This window comes from Anoplopoma fimbria, chromosome 4 (assembly GCF_027596085.1).
Source record: "Anoplopoma fimbria isolate UVic2021 breed Golden Eagle Sablefish chromosome 4, Afim_UVic_2022, whole genome shotgun sequence".
In the NCBI taxonomy this organism is placed as follows: Eukaryota; Metazoa; Chordata; class Actinopteri; order Perciformes; family Anoplopomatidae; genus Anoplopoma; species Anoplopoma fimbria.
Genome location: NC_072452.1, coordinates 22,433,446 through 22,453,672, shown reverse-complemented (window position 1 = coordinate 22,453,672; position 20,227 = coordinate 22,433,446). Strand labels below are relative to the sequence as shown.

The 20,227-nt window shown below is 39.0% G+C and overlaps 1 protein-coding gene across 7 annotated transcripts in view; it reads right to left on the bottom strand.

Moving 5' to 3' along the window:
• Positions 1-20,227, bottom strand: part of prom1a (prominin 1a) — a 74,171-nt gene that overhangs the window by 40,130 nt on the left and 13,814 nt on the right. For all 7 annotated transcript variants that reach the window (XR_008531174.1, XR_008531175.1, XR_008531176.1 and 4 more), the window contains exons 2-3: positions 8,513-8,571; positions 1,862-2,067 (exon numbers count right to left, since the gene is read on the bottom strand). Coding sequence is in view for 3 of the 7 variants with exons in the window: in XM_054597555.1 (XP_054453530.1) it covers positions 1,862-2,067; positions 8,513-8,571 (265 nt within the window). In the remaining 4 variants the exon portion in view is untranslated. The remainder of the gene's footprint in view (positions 1-1,861; positions 2,068-8,512; positions 8,572-20,227) is intronic.

Genomic DNA, 20,227 nt, shown 5'->3' with positions numbered 1-20,227 from the left:
TACAATGGTTTGGAACCCAGGTTGAACTCTGAATCAGTTTTTGCTTACTATAAACAATCCTCCAGTTCAAAAAAACATTAAGAGATAGATCCCTTCCTAATGCTCTGTCAATCCACAGTCCTCGCTCTGTGCAAACAAATTTAAATATAAGTGTAAGTCTGTGTTAATATGAGGTCTCAGCAGTCTGAGTATACAAATACAGTAAGTGCTATGTTCTGATGTCTTTATAGCATACAATTGCCACTCTGTGAGCTGCAGTGGTTCATCATTTACACCATAAATACACAGGTGGATTACAAACTGGTTATTTTTGGCGGCTCTGAACATGCTACCGTAGCTTTCAATGGACAAAATGTTTTGTTCCGTTTGGTAACGACCAAAATAATTTGCTAAAAAAGAACTGACTCTGGAGAACAATTGAGATTTGGGAACCATTTTAAGGCATCTGAATAAAGATATGTTTTAAAATAATTTTCACAATTCCAATAAGGAATTTGAAAGTTCAGGAAAGTCATGACATTCTCCTACAGTTATACAACTGCATTGTGTTAATATCTTTGAATGCTGACTGTTTACATGAAAATAAAGTTTAACTTCTATGCATCCACTTAAGTTGAGCCAGATACTGTCTGTAGTGGCTTGATAGCAGACGACAATTTGGATTTAGATTTATTGGAAATGACATACTTGGCATGGTCCAGGAAGAAACATTTCCTGTCCAGGAAATCAACCTATTCTACCTTCATTCCCCAACATCAACAATTTCACTTCCTGCTTTTTCTCTTCACTACCATTTCTCATTTGCCAAGATTGTCGGCTCTGCAATATTAAGGGAATGTAACCTAAGCAACGGTAGGGTAAATGGTAGAAAAAAAAAGAAAAGCATCTTAAGTGATGATCTTCCTGCTGCCCTGTTTTCATGTATAAAATATGAATAAAATGTATATTATCTCAGTTTCTGTAAAGGAGAACCAAACCAGGCTGAAAATAGCAGGAGGTACTATCTTGGATTACTACAATTAATCACATTTAATCCAGTTTAAAACATTGGCAATGTAGGAAATAAATTGTAGTGGTAGATTCACTGCATTTTCCCACCGGATAAAATCATCAACAACATGCTTAAACATATGCATATTTAATGGTGAAATGATAGCTGGAGTAGTAATATACATAAACCCTTAAGGCAGATGCAGTAGGTATTATACAGGAAAGCTAAGGGGAATAGTACAATGTAGAAGTGACAACCATTTAAAACACATAATACCTTGTCTTATAGAATAATTGTGTATTATAGTCATTTGTTTATCTTGGATTTATCATTGTTTTAGCCGTGCGTTGACATAAATGAAGACTTCCTACCACAGTTAATGAAAGCTCTCAGTGTAAATCCCCTGCAGATTATAATGACCAGTGCTTAGACTCAATACGAGTATGAAGAGTGCTGCCACATAGTATCTACAGTAGGGAACTACTATATATAGCAAACAGCATGGGGGATGGGGAAAGCTGATGACCACGTGTGTGTTTGTATGTGAAACACACTCACAAGATGACCAGAGGTGTATGCGTGTTCGGTGTGTTTTTTTTGCCTGAATCTGTGTGCATGAGCACAAAACTGTGAAAGACAGAGGTGTAGCTTGCATTTAATTCCAATGTGCAAAAGTGTGCACACACTGTTTGCAACAGAAAATACACGCCTGGGTTCAATCTAATACCCCTGTGTGTGTGTGTGTGTGTGTGTGTGTGTGTGTGTGTGTGTGTGTGTGTGTGTGTGTGTGTGTGTGTGTGTGTGTGTGTGTGTGTGTGTGTGTGTGTGTGTGTGTGTGTGTGTGTGTGTGTGTCTCTCAGTCATACTCACGTGATGAGCAGTGAGGTGGCGAAGAGCAGCGTTCCCAGCAGGCCACGCCGGCAATCTGCGTTCTTCCTCTGGCGCTGGTGCATCTCGCCGCCGCAGTTGTCACAGCAGCGGCACATGCAGAAGAAGAGGCCGCTTAACGGCACCAGAACGGCGAACAGCAGGCCGACCGCCGCACATATTAGGAAGCCTAGCTCGTAGTAGATGGCCTGTGGTCGGCGGGGAGGGGGGGGGGGGGATGATATGAAGAATGAGGGGACAATTTATTTAGGAAACAACATCAGAGGTGGGAAGAGAAAAAAGGGAGATGGAACAACAAGAAGGGCAAATTGGATGGGGGGGGGGAGTTTGTAGAGCGAAAACAGAATTGGATCAGGAGAGGTGAGCAGATGAGTCGGGGAGTGAGGGAGAGAAGAAAGGATGGATTAAAGGAGAGAAAGGGAGGACACACACAAGGAGGCAGAGGATAAAATGAGCCAAGAATCTAAAAATATCTGGTACGATCCCACCGCTGGAAATTCTCTCTCCTCTTTCTCCAAAAGGGATTTGTGGTTAAACAATAAAAAGACATTGCGTAACACTTCTCACTTCTCACTTCTTTGTAATTCTTAAATACTACGAGCCAATTCAATGCAAGACTCCTCAACTACATTATTACACAACATGAATGCCAGGGCTCTCTTTGTTAAAATGGGCAGAGTGACAATACTTTTTGCATGTACAGTACTACTACAAGCTGGTTGACACTCGCAGTAGCTTAGGCTTAAAGTTGCTTTTTACATAAATTTCCAATAAACCGCAGTATGCACTGAGAGGATAGCAACACATGAAGGATGATGTGAAAATACTCAAAGGAGTCAGAGCCATCCATGTAGCCCTGTGGGGCAGTTTTTTTCCCCCACTCTAATGAAGCGAGAAAGACAGCATTTCTGATGAAAAACCTGCTTCAATAGGAATAAACTAGAAGGCAGTTAATGCACTGCTGCACTGAAGACCTTTAAACTGGAATGGAGTCATAAAATCGAGATTTTTCTTGAAATAAAGTCTCAAATGTGCCCGTTGGGTGAGATAATTACACCTGTTTGAGTGCAGTTCATCCCTTTTTTAATAATTTTATTTCATCAAGTTCTGCAAAAAATAAGGTGCGTGACTCAACCGGTTCCAGTTTATTACCAGTTATTACAATGATCTGCTAACTCAAAAAGATAGATTTTAGAGATATAAATCGCTATAAATTGAACTGATACATTGGCCTTTTTTGAAGTGAGAGTTCATTTGCTACACACAGATAGAACTAATGCTGTCTGATATACCAGCTATAGATCCTACCTTCATGGAGGTAAGAACAATTTGTCAATCCCAATTTTAATCAATAATTAAAAAACACTCTTGATTGTAAAACAAAAATACTGATCATAATCTACTGTATCCAAAATGACTATAAAGCTGAATAAACACAAAACATATTTGGCCGTGTCTTACCCAGCGTAAAGCGGTGCACCGTGCAGCCCATCTGTGCGCCCATGGGCGTATTGGTCTAAAAATAAGGTGTGGTCTGACACATTGTTGGAAACAAATGCGATTACGCCACTGACCAAAAAAAGCTGGTCTAAAGTCAATGACACAGTATTTAGCTGCTTTTTAAAAGGGTCATTTATTCATACAGCAATTTTCACTCTACTTGTTACAGAAAACAGCCATCTTCATGCGGCAAAAGCCATTCCGCCGTTTGAATAGAATTGCAACAGTTGCAGGCGCACCTGTCTTTTAAAGATAATAGATGACACTATGATTTGTTAAATTAATGCTAAGCCCAAAATACACCCATAATTAATTAAGAGACTAAATACAACCCATGGCACCTTACTTTGCCCTCAGATTATGTGTTGTTTAGCTAGCAAAAGTGGAGTAAGACATGCTCCAAATTTACTTCTGCCATGCGCTTTAGGCCGTGAGCTAAAGAAAAGAGATTGAGTATGTCCATTGTATGTGAAATGCTGTATACCAAAAATAGGATGTCCTACTTCATTTGGTTGCATTTTGCAGGTTGAAGGCCTGCATGGTTTTTTTGGGCTATCTAGCTAATATATTCAGAATAGGGTCAAAGTTTAAGGTGCAATGATATGACAAAGTAGTACGTCCCAATTAAATGCATACTGCACGATAAAGTACATACTTTGTAAGGCCAGCTGTGGTACATACTAAAGGTAAGAAAAAGGTGGTTTGGAAAACAGCAGAGAACTTGCAACTGTTGCATTAAACCACATTAGTTTTAGCTAGTTGTAGCTAATAAACTGACCACTGAGTGTATAATACCTTTGGGCCTTTTTAGAAAAAATTCAAAGCTTAAATCTTGCGTTTTTCACCTGTAAAAAATGATTAAACAAGTTCAGATTCACTTGTGAAATGCAGGTACAGTATCTGCAGTGAATAGTTAGATTGTTTAGAATAGTGGGCAGTTATTAGATAGTTAGTGGGAGTGAAGTGAGGTCATTATGGTGAGGACCAGTAAGATTAAGATGCATGGACTGAGCCTGCTAACACAGGAGAGGGCATTGGAGTGCTGACTGTCGTATAGTTACATGAAAACTTTGTATTTACAAAGTTTGTTCTGTGTGAATTAGGGTTGTGCTTTGCTTCTCAATAGTCATCTTTGAAATCTGAACACCTCTCATCACAAAGCCTCAATAATCCTCGACTTTGATTGAATATTAGAAATATTCAAGGTGACTTAACATGATTTTCTTTCAAATTTCCCCTGACATATTGAGAGAGGGTTAAATTGCTGATGTTGGCAGGTTCTCAGTGAAGTTTCCATCTATTATTGTCATGTACCACAGTGCTCCCTCTTAATCTGCCCCTATCTAAAACCGCACTCAGCAAAGGCTTTGGAAATTGGCAAAATTGAATAGGGGATTGGCAATTCCCACACCGCATGTAACTTGTCACAATGATGTTCAATAGCTTCTCGTTGTGAAAAGATCAAAGCAGGGCTGCTATCACCGCTCCTGAATGGACGAACTGCTCTCTCGGCTGATTCACACTAATCTTAATCGCCTTCATAAGTCAATGACCCTTCCATCTCTGGGGACCTGCAGCTATTTTTTCTTTTTAACATGCAGGGTGAAAAGAAATGGCTTCTGAACTCGTCTGAGAGGAGTATTCTTCTCTGGTTCATCCGTAAATCTCTGTGCAGAGTCTCTGGTGGTGGACATAATCCAGCCTCCAAAAGTGAGTGTTTGGCAGAGTGAGGTTTTGTGGATGTACTATAAAGATAGTTTACGAGATAAAGGAAGAAAAAGACCCCAATCAGACCCTTTCTGACCTGAAAGTCACTACAAGGAACTTTCATTTTGTGTTGATTTTGGTGTTCCCTGTGCACAAAAGTGGTCGCTTTCCAGCACCAGATTGCCTTTAGAAAACCTCTCATTTTACTGTAATAGGTTCTGACAGTCTGCCGCACTCAATCTTGGTTCTGGTTCTCTTGTGCCTCTTATCCCTTCAGCGGGCCCAGCAATACGGCCTGGGTCTCCAGCAGCGAGTTGTAGGTGTTGGCTTCTGAGCTGGTGAACCTGCATGATTTCATCAGATTTTGCCCTGAATCTGACCCAATGGTAACGATGACAAGCATTAGGAGTAATTATTTAGATAAAGATAACGTACTTGCTGATTTGTTTTTGTTTACTTAGATAGTACCTATAGAGGCATACATTTTAATTTGAGACATTTTCTCAACCAGTTAAAAGGTCCTCAGAGTAACTTGAAGGAAAATAAACACAGATGATTTGAGGGTCAGTGGAAAAGGAGAGAAAAATAAGAATCTAAAGTTTTGAAGATATTAAGAGGCAAAGAAATATATAAAGAGAGACACTGGGCATAAGTGAGTGTATGTGTGGTCTGTCATCAAACAGCACCCAATGTCAAAGCAGTTGTTGGGGACATTTTGCAAACTGAACGCTTGCATTGTCATTCTGCTTCTGGCTCTGCTTGTTATTGGGTGAATCTTCACAAAAAATTTATATTTTTTTTCCACCCACCACTCTCCAAGGGCCCGCAGCTCTGACTATTTTTGGACTATAGACTTGTCTTGGCAAATACCCAAAAGAAGAAGATGACCTTTTGAATAAGACCGTACTGGATGATGAGGCGGCATCACGAGTGTTGAAGACAGGCGTTCTGTGATTTTTATCAGATTCTAGTGTGGGAATTTTTAAAATTTCAACCAAGGTTGATTTCTCTTTGAGTGAAAACAATGTCATTTTCAGAATTAAGTGCATTTAGTTATTTTAGTATATTTTTTTGTGGATACAATGGATTTTAGTGGGAATGTCGCCACAAACACCCAGTTTGTAATACTGCAAATGTATAAATATTGCGAGACTTTCATCAGTAGGCCATAGGAACAAAATCATTCTGTTACCTCTTTCTGTGATTGATAGTGATATAACAGACATTCATTTCAATTTTGAGATTATTACTTTAAATCAAAGCAGCTGCCACAAGGACTGCTGAAGTGTCTTTGAGCAAAATGCTGTTACCCTAGACTGCTCACTGACTGTAAGATACATTCTTTAGAGAGGACACTGTGAATGAATTGACGTCATGGTTCTTTGTGAATTTTTTTTTTTGGTGCTTCCCTTTTGGATTCACTGCTCTGACTCAGATCCTGTTACTTGATAGTGGATTTGATCGGATACTACTCTGGATCCACAAGGGACAACATTAGTGTATATTCTCCATGATATCCTTTATGAGTTAGGTAGGAAAAGTGAAGACTGCAACAAACAACAGTAAGCCTTTGATCCCATCCGGACTATTTCAATCCACTGCATTGAAGCTTTCATTCAAACCAAGATTACACCAGGACATTTCACTAAGGAAATGATCCACTGTACTCTTGGTTGACATGTTCTTTTATAGCAGGATTAGTCTGCTTTTCATTCATTGGGTGGGGACAAACGGGAGACAACCAAGGCCAATGCAAATTCGACAAACTAGATAACACTTATGCTTTGATACGATATTACGTTTGGTGGTTTATTTTACAAAATCAATCATGATAGTAGCTCTTGTATGGATGTCCATCCTTTTTTTGACCTCTAAGAGAAAAGGTTTGCTGTCAGTTTTGACTTGGTGTCACTGTCTTTGATAAACTAGCCACAGTCATGCATATAATTCATTTAAAAGGTCAACTACAGAATCAACAATGTAGATTTTGACCTACGAGTGTATAAGAGAAATTGATCCGTCCTGACTGAAGCAAAGACCATTCAGCATTTGTTTTAGATCTTGGTTGTTTGAGTGTATTTTTAGGTATTGTTATTGTAAATCACACATTTCAGGAGGGACCAGAAAACTGATTATCTCCTTCTTTCTACTGCAATGGGATGTTCATGGTTTTGTTTTGTTCATTTCTTTCTGAGAGATGTGTGAAACTCTGAGCAGAACACATGTTTTTAGGAAGCTCTATAAAGCTGTAGCATCGCTGCACTCTGTGTGTCAGGGGTCCAGGTTGCAGTATAGTAGTAAAAATGATTCTGCCAACATCAGCACACAAAAGATCAAGCGCTTTTGATTGTGTTACATGCTGGATTTCTAAGGGCCTAAAGTCGCCATCTGCCAAATAGGAAAACAAAGGATACAATTTCACAATAAGCATAACGTAGGAGAGTCATGGCCAGGACATTGGTGTGAAAGAATGTTACAAACAGTGTGTATAAAATGAATTCTAGAGCACTAAAACTCTGCCGTTGTGATCCAGTCAGCATTGTTGCTCCTCCATGAAGCTGAATGGATCTAAATCAGGACTAAAATGAGTTAGAAGCTACAGTTTTGGCAAAGATGGTGTTTGCAAGGTGGATAGGATGACTGGGTGGGAGCCATAGGGCTGCACAACTAATCACCAATAATCAAATGATAAAAATGTTGAAATAAACAAAAAAAAATGGTAGTATGGGAACTAAAGTGTAACAAAGTTAGTCATTTTAGGTGGAATTGTGCAACCCTGGTGACTCGGGAGCATGATAAAACAAGGGGATGGGTTGCACTGTTAAGTTCCAGTGTGCAGATTTTACCTGAAGGGTCAGCACTATGTTCTCTGGCTGAGGGAGGCCAGATCAGATCAGAGCAGATCAGATGAAGAGGGCATGCAGAAGACAAAGGCAACGCAGCGTCAAAGAAAGAGCAAAGCCACCAAACAAAAACATGGATGAAATAGAACAAAAAAAAAAGAGAGAAAATCAAAGGATTCTGTCATGCATATCCACATAGTTGCATATTGTAACGCTGCACACAGACTGCAAATGCTCCCATAAGTGAGAGGAAGGCACAGAGCGAACCTTTTGATCTCAGTGACTGGGAATAAAAAAACATCTTTGGTTATCAAAGTTGTTCATCATGAAAACTAAAGTGATGTTCCTCTCTTTGAATTCACAGGTTGTGCCAGAAGCAATTACCATTTTTCTTGCGGTGCCAGTGAAAAAGATGACCTTGCCTCTGCTTGTGAAAGCTATTAACAGCGGAGAAGTGGTGGACTACGGAGTATCTCAGAGGTACATTTCTTCTGTAATATATATCATCAATGTCTGCTTTCAATCAGAAAAAAATATTGCAAAACAGTCATTTTAACAATCACACACACACACACGCGGTTACCTTTTGGTATTCCGTCTGAATGGCTCCAAACTTGTCTTTTGCCAGTTTGACAATCAGATCTGTAACAACAAAGAGAAAACAAACAAAACATTAAGAGACCTGTTGTTTTCTATATGCAACCATAACTGCATTGTACACATTCAGCATCTTTTATTCATTTCTACTCACACAGTGTGTAAGAAATCTAACCAGTAAGGTATTATTAACAGCAATCGGTCTTTTGGATAATTAGCTTAAAAATATAATAGGGATGTTATTGGTGTTGTGTGCAAAGCTGATGACTTTATTTTACAACCTCATTCATAGTCATTTTCAGCTTTAACATTACTATTGAAGTGCCCTTTAAAAACTTGATTTTACCAAACGGACCAATTGTTTGGCCTCTGGTATTGCTGTTTGCAGCTTTCTCAAGAACTGCTCACCCAAACAACTTCACACTCCTCACTGTGTTTCCTTGGGTCCTAAGCAATACACTTGCCAAGCTTCGGTCGATCGGATAAGTTGTTAATTATAAATATTTCCCATAGATCTCTCTTTCTTTATCTGTAGGGAATGTACTGTAGCGAGCGACGGAGAGCGAGCTGTTCCCAGCATGCCTTTTGGTTGTGTAACAGTTAAACAGGGTCCCATCTCAATACACTACACAGTGTGTTAGAGCCGCAAGAATTGATCAATTAATTCGATTAGTTGTCAACTATTAAATGAATCGCTATTTTGATAATTAAAAAAAGTTGGTCGGTGACATTTAAAAAGAAAACAAAGCCAATATTCTCCTTTTATGACATTTCATAGACAAAAAAATAATCGTTAGTTTCAGCCCCGCAGTTTGTAGATAACGTACTACTAATAAATATATTCCATAGATCTCACTCGGCATCGCACTTTCGTCCTTCAGCTATACAGCCGTCAAGTGTAAAGTCGATTGAATGATTGGTTGTAGAGAAAATCAAAGGACAGACAGACGGACAGAGACTCCCTCCGTTTTACTTAGATGGCCTTGGTATGGAAACTTTCCTCCATCAACTCCACAAAAGTGCTGAATATAGTTAATGTGATAAATTATTGCTGTCAAGCTGAAGCTGCAAGTTGTCATCTTTGACAAGATGATGTCAGGAAATCCAGAGCGAAACTCTGACACTGCAGTGCCCCTTCATCCCCATCTCTTCCCTCTGGGTTTAGACCGGGGCAAGTCTGACAGAACTCTTATTTTATTTATTTATGGCATGACATCATGTTAGGATCCTGTTGGTGGTGTTGACATTCTGGTTTGTTGTGGATCTCAGAAGAGCTCACAGTGGAACTCTATTTTGAGAGTATAGGATTCTGGATGTCAAAGACCATGTAATTGATGTGACTGTAGCAGATAGTCATGACACTGGTAGTTAAAATCATATCTTAGCAACTTTAAACAACTAGCAGCTGCATAAAAGTATGTCTTTCGTTAGAGAAAAGCTAAGCTACAAAATTGCGATTTTGGGAAACCCAAAGAATACCCAATAACAATGGGTTAATTCAAGCTCAATAATACAATGAAATATTTTTTCCCTGATTATCAAGATATCAGAAAAACTTTGTGGCTGTGAATGACATTCTTTCTGCAACAACAGCCGATAAGGCAACTTTAAGGACTGTAACAAATAGTGTCGTTCAACAGATCAACTTATAAATAAGAGAAGACTTGTCATCGCAAAGGAGAAACATTCATAATGTTTAGTTCAAATTAATAAACTTTATCCAAACCTCCAGATTGGAGAGACACTTTCAGAACTAGCAACTGACGTGGTTCTGTTCACATGATACTGTATATTCATAAGCAGGTCGCCCATTTTCAGTGTGAACTCTTAGTAGATGACAATGGGACTTTTGTAGCTATGTGGATGTTGAAAGTACAGCGACAGAGGAAATATGACGAGCATGCCCACCTGTTGAGAAGGTAAAATTGTATTTACGGTTCATTATAAAACTGTGGTGGGACAAATCACACTGTGGCAGGCTGCCAGTCTAGTTACTAAATGGGTAACACTGATTTTTATACCTAAATTATTAAAAAATGAATGAACAAAATCAGTAGGTTCTTGTCAGTTAGGCGGCGCAAGCTGCCTCTCTGATATAATGGTAGTGGAAACACTGAATAATAGTTATTCATTAAGGAAATTGTCTGATATTACAACACTTTTATTGTTGCAAGTAGTTTTCCTATAAACAATTCATTTGTATTCAATTCATTTCCAAAATAGAAATCATGGGGATTCTAAACAACCCAAACAAATCTACTGCAAATCAAATACTGCACATCTCTGTTCTCTTTCATATCTACACCTGGAGCAGCGCCGGCTGTGACTCATCATATTATGATGACACAGACAGCAAGTCTTCTCAGAGGCAATCAGTTTCCCAAAATAAGATGCAAAAGACACAAGGGGCTTTTTTTCTCCTCCTGCAATGAAGGGTTTCTTTTTTCTTTCAGAAGGAACAAAATCTCCTGCCGATAAACTGTTGACAATAATTGTTTTAATTCATCACAACCACACTGATGATCCCTGCCTATTATTCAAAGCATGAGATTTGTATTAATGGGACGGCGCTCCAGGCTTATACTTCACCTAGTTATTACGGCTGTTTAGGAAGAGATGAGCTTATCTTTATAAAGCTGTCGTGTCTAATTGCCTTTATTTCAACATTTATAAATGCGGGATTATTTGACTGAGAGGGCGTTTCATTTCTCAGTCAGTCTTCATCACACTTGTATAATTCCACGCTTGACCTGTCTGGCACGACCACAGTCTTGTTCTAGAGCAGGTGCAGCTCAGGTGCCTTGCTTAAGGGCAGTTTGATAGTTGTTACAGTAAGCGAACAGTTTAAGGTAGTGATACACTTTTTCCTGCCAGCATTTATCCCAGAAAGTTTGGCAAACACAACTTTATAGGTTAGTTGGCAGTCAACGTTTTCCAGCTTCTAGGTTACTTCCTCCGCCCCAGGATTGCTGTCATCAGTCGCCATTGTGCGTTTCCTCACTTAGGTGTAAAACGATCTGAAAAATAAAGCACAGCGAATCCGAGCCCAGCGATAATTTACTTTTGCTGTAATGGCCCTTTTGTGTCGATACAAAGAAGCCCCTGACCTTGTAGTGAAGGTGTTTTAAAATTCCTTTTTGTCCCGACAGGACACAAACTGTAACGATGGTAAACAAGATCCCTACCACCGCACAGTAAGCCCTCAGGCCCAAACATTGCAGTAATATGTCAACATGTGAGAAAGGCTGCTTCAGATTGGTGCCGACCTCTCTGAAAGGCTGAGGTTTTGTGGAAGAAGATATCAGCTCTAAAAGAGGAGGATTGAAACGCAGAGAGACGGATCAATAAAAAAAAAAAAACTGTTGGCACTTTTGGGAAATATATCCTATAAACAGTGGAACAAGTATTCTGGTATCATTTCAAGAAAACCCTCAACCCTGTCTCCTCTGAATTAAATACAAATTGCAAGTGCCTGGAGGAAAAAAGATCCCAAAATGATTCAGTTTTCTCTCATAGAAGAAAAAGTAAAAGCAGCACATTGGAGAAGCTGGAACTTGTGAATATTTCACCTTTTTTGGATTTTCAAAACATTTGTAGATTCGTTTTCTGATGATCAGTTACTCTCGTCTCGTCATTTTGGCTCTCATTTATATCTAGTTAAATAAAAATGGTACTTTGGATTGAGATTATTGCCATCTGGATTGTATTTTTTATTATTTTTTCACTGCAAAGTTTTGAATATGGTGTTCATATACCACAGTAAGAAGAGCCGGTTGGAGTGGATATCTGGGCTGTTGTTCTTCTCATGCTTCGAGTCCGCTTTTAATCTTCAATATTTAATCAAGACCTTAACTAACCCGACATTCAACTAAGGGCTAGTTGCCAGAATCAATCAATGCGAAATCCCAGCGCTTCTACCAAACATGTTCATCAATGCAAATTAGTTTTGCATTAACACAATTGATAGGAGGCACTGTTGCAAACCCAGAACGTCTAGTCCACCAACTCAAAGAGAGAAAAGAGAAGCCTGCTCAAATCAGTGTTTGCTTGTGATTGAGTGAGAATAGACGAATGAATAACAGATTCATTACCAAAGAAACAAATCAACAGGCTGACCATTGTTTGATCTGCCGTATGAGAAATATTTGCATGGACCAAAACTCCCAACGTCTGAAATATGAATAAATGAGCTTGTCCCTGCTGTAATCACAAGGAATAATAAAAAAAAAAGCAGTACAGGATGGAGGGATATAAGAGACCAGGAATGAGAAAGAAAAGACAGAGGATGATCAAAGACAAGAGGGATAAGAGAGGAGAGAAAAAGAAGAGAGGTGAAAGAGAGAGAAAAGCACCAAGGCGAGAGGGCCGGATTGAATATTCTAGATTCTAGTGAGAGGCGTCTAATCCCTCTCCATGAACGAAAAGCTCACTTGCTGCTCGTTTCCACCCACGTTAACTCCCCCCCACCTGCTCTGCTGGCGCTCGTCATTTTAAAGGCACATTAAATGTATATGTCAGGATGCTGTGGCCTTTAACAATGCTAAGCTAACCTTTTGTTTGTTATGATGAAGCTATCATAGTTTCAGAGGTCTCCACTGATGCTCCCTGTATTGTAAAACTGCTCTCTCAGCAGAATGCGAGTGTTCAATGCAAATGTGTGCGTGAATTAATGTAAATGTGAATGCATAGCAGAGGCCGGCTCCGGTAGCTTTTCAGCTCTGAACCAAATCGAAGTGGAGGTTTTTATAGCGGATTTAATGAAGCTTTGCGGGGAGCTCAAGATAAAGCAGAACCTAGCAAGATGAATTTTTCATCGGTTTCACTAGAAGGGAGTCTCCCGCTCAGAGGAATCCAGCTGTTCTTTATCTTTGTTTGGCTGCCAGGTTTTTAAAATAGCAGAGGAAAGGAGTTACCCTTATGGCCATGAACAGTGGGGGGTTCCCAGGCTGCTGAACAGCTGGACCAGAACTTTATTCTCACCAAGGTGGCTTCATAAAGTCGTGCAATTACTTTTATTATTATATTATTAGTTTCTTCTTGTGGTTCAAACTACAGTTGAGTATTTGGTTTTTCTGGGCCATGTTTATTGAACAGTTTTGGTTGATCCTTTGTGATTTTGACACCAGCGAGGCAAAACAAATCAGATTCCTGTCCATGTAACCTTGTCTTAGCATTTGCATGGAGATGTCTGCACGCTTTCCCTCGAATTTATCGTCAGTGGCGTTCACCCCGACTAAGAACACTAAAAGAAATCGCTAAATATGATCAGCCCAGACTGCACTTCACCCCGAATTGATTTAATTTGTTATGCTTGGCTTTCCTTCCATCTGCCCGATAACAACATTCTTTTCTTCAGTCATGAAATATATTTTTTCCCCTGCAGTTGGTTCAAAATATGAGGGCTGACACGTTCATTAAAACAACACCATTGATTTGAGTTTGCCACTCAAAGCAAAGGCGTTGATTATTGACTTTAACACCACATCGTAGCTGCTGTTTATTTAGTCCTGGTATTGACTGGCTGAATGTGTGAGATGTCTTTTCTGAAGAGATAGCATATCATCAATATCAACATCGCTATAATGAGAGAATGCTGTCTCTGAAGATAAGAGTATTAACCCAATGGTATAGTGTGAAATATAAATCAAATTCTGATTATATTATTCATTCATTTTACTTGTAATTGATTCCAATGGGAGCCAATTTTCACTTTGGTAAAAATAATCTAAACTTCCATAGAAACCTCTTAATACATTGTCCGTTTATAAGCTTAAAACTTTTGTTTTTAACCAAAATTTGGCTAAATTTGCTCCTTTCATCTCATCTAACTCCTCCATATACGTCCCCTTTCAAGTAACCATCACTTTATATTTAAAACCATACCGTAACTTTTCATAGTCATGATCATAAACCTTTTTAAATCTCAGACAATTTAAAACAACTACTCATTCGAAAACAAGTTGACAATTATAATAATTGTACAAAGTCTTTTATACAGCAAAAATGTCAATCATTCTCAAGCTCCAACGTAACAAATGTGAGGATTTGGTAAATGGAAAAGATATTGTAAGTTTTATATATTTTAGAAAGACAAAAGAACCATACCGAAGATGATATTTTTGGAGAAATTGTTTACTATTTCCTGACATTTAGACTAAACAATTAACAGATTTATTAACCTTTTATTTTCTTGATTAATCAGGAACATAAATAATCGTCATTGGCAACCCTACAAAGATTAAAATGCTGTACCATAAGACCTTGTATTTAAGAGCAGAATCATCACAGCAAACAAACTGCGATGTGTGACCGGTAATCCTCCCAGCAGCCCCTCTGGGTGTCCATGGAGAAAAAGGCGATTAGTGCCGTGGATTAAATGATTTGACAGAAATGTTCAAGCCTACGCCTTTAGTGACTGAATACAATAAACACACATGTCCATCTATGCGTTGATTGTTTGTGAGTAGATGCAGCAGAATCACAACACATACATGTAAACTTCTAAGAGTGTAAAAGGTTTGATCAGATGAACTACACCACAGCAGACTAATCCACAGAGAGACACTTTATAGTTTAGTCTTGTTCATTTGACTTTTTTTTTTTTTTTTTGTGCGTTTCATCATTTCACCGATATTTCCTCTCATAATGCTTTCTATAAAAATATATATTTCCATGTAGAAAGATAGATTTCCACTAAAGAAGGAAAATATTTCTTGTACATCTGCAATAATATAGCATAAAGTATACGCATGATAGTGTTTCTGTTGTTCAGTGATGTTTGGGTTTTTGAATCTTTCCATTATTTGATAAAAATCCTTTACAGTTTTTTTTTTTCTCCTCATGACAGTAGATTTTACAGAATGGGACGTGAACAGGGATCTGTCTGTGACGGTTTGTGTAACCAGTAGAACATCCTGTGGTTGTTATCCAAGCAGAGCTGTTGAGATGACTGACCTTTTTGAAAAGACTGCGCTGAGGCTCAAACTGCATAAACTATTCAGGAATATCATGTAACATACCGTCCATGAAAAGCCAATAACCTCGTCCCTGTGGGGGATTAAAGCCCCTTTTTTTTCAAATAAATGTCACCCAGAACAGGTCCAACTGACAATGGAGCCGCCCGGTAGGGGGTGAGACAAGTGACGAGTGTTGAAGGGCGCACAAAGCATTTCACCCACTATGGTGCTGAAAAGAAAAATACATTTGTACTGAAGCCAGGTTTGAACCTTTCCCTTCTCTGCCAGTAGCTGTAAGGACAAAGACATTCTCCGTCTTTTCTACTTCACACTGTCAACATTATGACTTTGACACTCAGCCGTTCACTATTCATGCCTGTAATGTTGTAAACCTTGGAAACTGAACCTCATTTGCTGCGGCTGCACTCGCTCTAAATCATTTTGAAACAGAAAAAGCGGCTGCGAAATTGCAAAAATATCTTCATCTTGATAAACCGTCAATGCTGCTCTATAAAGACAGCACAACATAATACCTTTACTGTGAAGATATATTACTGTTATATTTCAGTCGAATACTAATAATATTTTTTAAATTTGCAAGCGTTGTGCAGCCACTTTTTGTTCATGATATACTGGATTTCAAGTCAATATCAAGCAGGTGTAACTACTGTTTAATGCAGTTTAACATAAAATGAACAAACTCAGATATCCTAAAAGATTACTCTATGAATTTAGTATCACAAGTCTATAAAACTGTCAAATGCAAGATGTGCAGTTTAAAAAACAAAAGATAAAAGTCAATGCAGCAGAACCAGAGATAATTTGCTTTTCATTTCATGCATTCTTCTTCCTTGTCGAAACCTGGCTGATTTATTAGTAAAGCTCTAGTTTATAGTGTTTAATACGTCATGCAATCATTTCTGCTTTTCAGGGAGAGCAATAGTTAAAACGGGTGTAGTGAAGAAACTGGAATCGGAGTGGAGCAAATCTTGACAGACAGAAAGTCAAAGACGAGCTGTTGTGACTTACAGACGAGCACTATTTGCTGCTAGATGCTGTAAATGCTGCTGGTGTCCCAACCAAAGCTTATTTACATCCTCGCATATTTTAAGTTGCTCTGCATAAGAACATTTACAAGCTTTAACTACTAAAATGGAAAAAGCAAACGGGGTAAAAGAGCAAGAGACAGAGGTAGAGACTGAGACAGATGGCAGCCTGGCGGATAAAACGCCATCTCCCTAATAGTCCTGCGTACTTTTGCTTTTTGTGGTTCAGTTCAAGCCGTGGCTCGGAAAGCAAGTGATCCGGAAGTCAGGTGACTTATAAAGAGAGGTCGAGGTGGATGGATGGGTCAAACAAACACAGGACTTTCACCAAGGAGACCACTGTTCCCGTGTAAAAACAAAAGTCGTTGTTTGTGTTATTTTAACACAAACAATGATCGTTAGCCACACCTAACCAGGTAGTTTTGTTTGAATTCACAACGTCAAAAGTGTGTTTAAAAACTGTGACAACTTGAGATTGAGAACGGGGCATTAAATGACACACAAAAAGCTTCAAATGCGTAGCCTTGACACGCGAAATTTCCTTAAAAGTGGCTTGCTATTTGAACGCCTTCCTTTGAGATCACGTTGCAATTGGACAAAGAAAAACAGCAAAGAGAAAGAATGCACGCTCTTAGAAGAGGAAGGATATATAGATATATAAATCATATATCGATTTGTAAATAGATGTATAAATGATTGGTTAGGTGGAAAGAAAAAGACATAAAGTTGGAAAATGATTTCCATGCTGTCTTGACCGGCTGTGCAGTATTTACCGACGGCAGTGTGGCTGGAACAAAAAAGGGGAGAAAATTCCAATCAACTTGCTCCTAAAGCCACCAGCCGAATCAACAAAACTCTAATATTCCCCCTCCTAAGCCTTAGCAGTTGTCTGTGACACCGTCTCTAACAGGCTTATTACAAATATAAATAAATAAGTAAGGAAGGAAGTAAGCCTGGCCATGAGATACACTTCCACACCACGAAACTTCAATTCAGCCCTGCTCTGCTTGTAAGGCGCAACAAAGCACACAGCCGGTCGGAGATTTTTTTTTTTTCCCCGAACAGAAGGGACGCTGTTGCCAACGACGTCGACTCTCCATCACAAAGTTATCTGGGGACACACGCTGAAAACGGGAGAGAGAGCTTTATGTTAAGAATTAGATTCAGCAGGAGTTGTAACATTAATGCAGCGAGGGAACTCTGTTCGGCCTCTTCAACGCTTTAGTGACATAATCCAGGAGTTTTGCCGGTGCCCTGATTTTTAACACTCCTATGTAATAATCCATGACATTTTCATATAATTACAATTCATTTTAAGATGATATAATCCATTAGTTTATATTTACAATAGATAAATGACTACGTGTATGTGATCTTAACAGTTTCCCCCAGCTCTATTGAGCGTTTTAGCGTCTTTCGGCTCATTGTTTTGGTTTTATAGCCTGTAACTTTACTGCTTTGGTTCAGTCTCACCTCTCGCATCAGCGTTGTTTCCAGGAACAGCAGATAGGGACTAGCTGGCAAACATAGTGGAACAGTTGGCAGTTAAGGAGCCGGATATTTCCCCCAGGAGTTTGTGAGAGCAAAAACAAAGTTAAACGAGAGTGAATATGAACTTGCATCCATTTGTTTGACAGAAAAACAACCCTAGATTAATGCTAATGTTGCTCTGTAGCTCCTGGATGTGTATTTGGGGAACTGTTGGCTTAACGGTTTGACAGATTCATTTATCTATTGTAATAACAGCTTATTTCTGCAGCACTCCAAAATATCATTAAAGGCAGATATTAAATTGTTACTGACTGATCCTAACACTTTAGTGAGTGCGCAAAATATAGTTTGAAACAGTTTATTTAACACATAAGTCAGGCAGGTCTTCTTGGTTCTGGTTCTTCTGGTTTGTTTGGAATAAACTGAATAGTAACCAAGCAGAAGAAGGAGTAAAAGAAAAGTACACCAGTGGAGGAACTCAAACCAGAATTTGAATTTGAATGAATAGAAAAATCAAGCAAAGTACCACTTATGCTGTTTGGCAGGTAAAAGTGCCCCAAATCATTTCAGCAATTACAGCTCGGCGACCAACATGAAGGTGTAATTAAACAGAATATCTCCGCTTTAATAACCGCATATGTCACGGCAGTATGTTTTGCCTTTTGACACCTTCTGGAGGTGTCATCGCGGCCTCAGGCTGTGATCAGACACGAGGCCTTTTCTGAATGTCTAGCAACAGAAGGAGCTGACAACATGCCAGGAACATTTCTTCATCCTTGTTGCTATGCAACCAAAAAAGTTTTTCAGTATTTTTAGATACTTTTTCTTTTTTGTGTTTACTAGAAAAAATACTTTACTAGAGAGTCAAACAAATGGAGATAAACAAGAAACATGGAGAGAAGAATTACGCAACAAAAGTCCTTAGCATTATTCACATACTCTATACACTACATGGTTTACCAGCCATACAAACTGAGATCAAATATACAAACATGCATTACTGCAGACTTAAAGTCAGGACATCTTAACCCCTGCTCCATCAATTTTGACCTTTTTATTCCCAGACTGTGTGAGTCATGATGGGACTACGGCCGTGGTTACACTTGTCTTTTCAATGCGATTTTTGTAATCGGATGCGGCAGATTGAAACTCAGCTGTGTTCACATATGTGTGTCCACGCTTAACACTTCAATGCAGCCTGCCTGGTCGGATATATTTTGTGGTCAAAGCAGCGGCTGTAAAACAGAAGATTAACACATTTGATTTCTGATAAACCGTCCACTTCCTTTTTCCTGTTTTCATCATGGTCCTGAAACCTCTAACCCCGGGTCACAAATCAAATCTGAGAGGTAGTGAAACTATGAAAAAACCTATTCTTCCCACACAAATTTCAATTCCTGAAAAATGTAAGCATATCTATGTATTTTAAAGAGTACGGTCTAGACCTAAGACTTCAAAATGAATCACTACTACACATACTGCTACTTAAGAACAACAAACTATGTTTTAGTGCCCCTGACATTCAAATCACATAAACCTGTTTGTACTTGTAGTCATACGCAATAATAATAATACAATAATGTGTCACGAACATTGACAAAAAGGTGGATTTGGTGGGTTTTTCCTCCACTAGATTCATGGTTTCATCAGATCCTGTTTTGGTAAATGTCTTCCAGTGAATGTTAGTGACTTGACATTTAACTGAAATGTTTCTGATAAAGGACAGCAGGCGTGTGCGTGTGCGTGTGTGTGTGTGTGTGTGTGTGTGTGTGTGTGTGTGTGTGTGTGTGTGTGTGTGTGTGTGTGTGTGTGTGTGTGTGTGTGTGTGTGTGTGTGTGTGTGTGTTTCCTGACTGTTCTCATCAGAGCTAACTTCCCATGAGCTTGGTGCAAAAACACCTCCGCACAAGGTAAACACTCTTGTTACCATAGAATCTGTAACTATGGAGAGAGAATGGGGCTCAGCTTTACACAACCACACAGGAGGACTCTCTCTCACACACACACACACACACACACACACACACACACACACACACACACACACACACACACACACACACACACACACACAAAACTACATGGTGGAAAGGCATTTAATTGAAAAAACTACCTTCATGACTTGGTAACAATGTCCTTACCGACATTTGCAGGATTAAACTGAATCGAGAGATTGAGATGTTGCCTCCTTTTTGTGTATCTACGATGG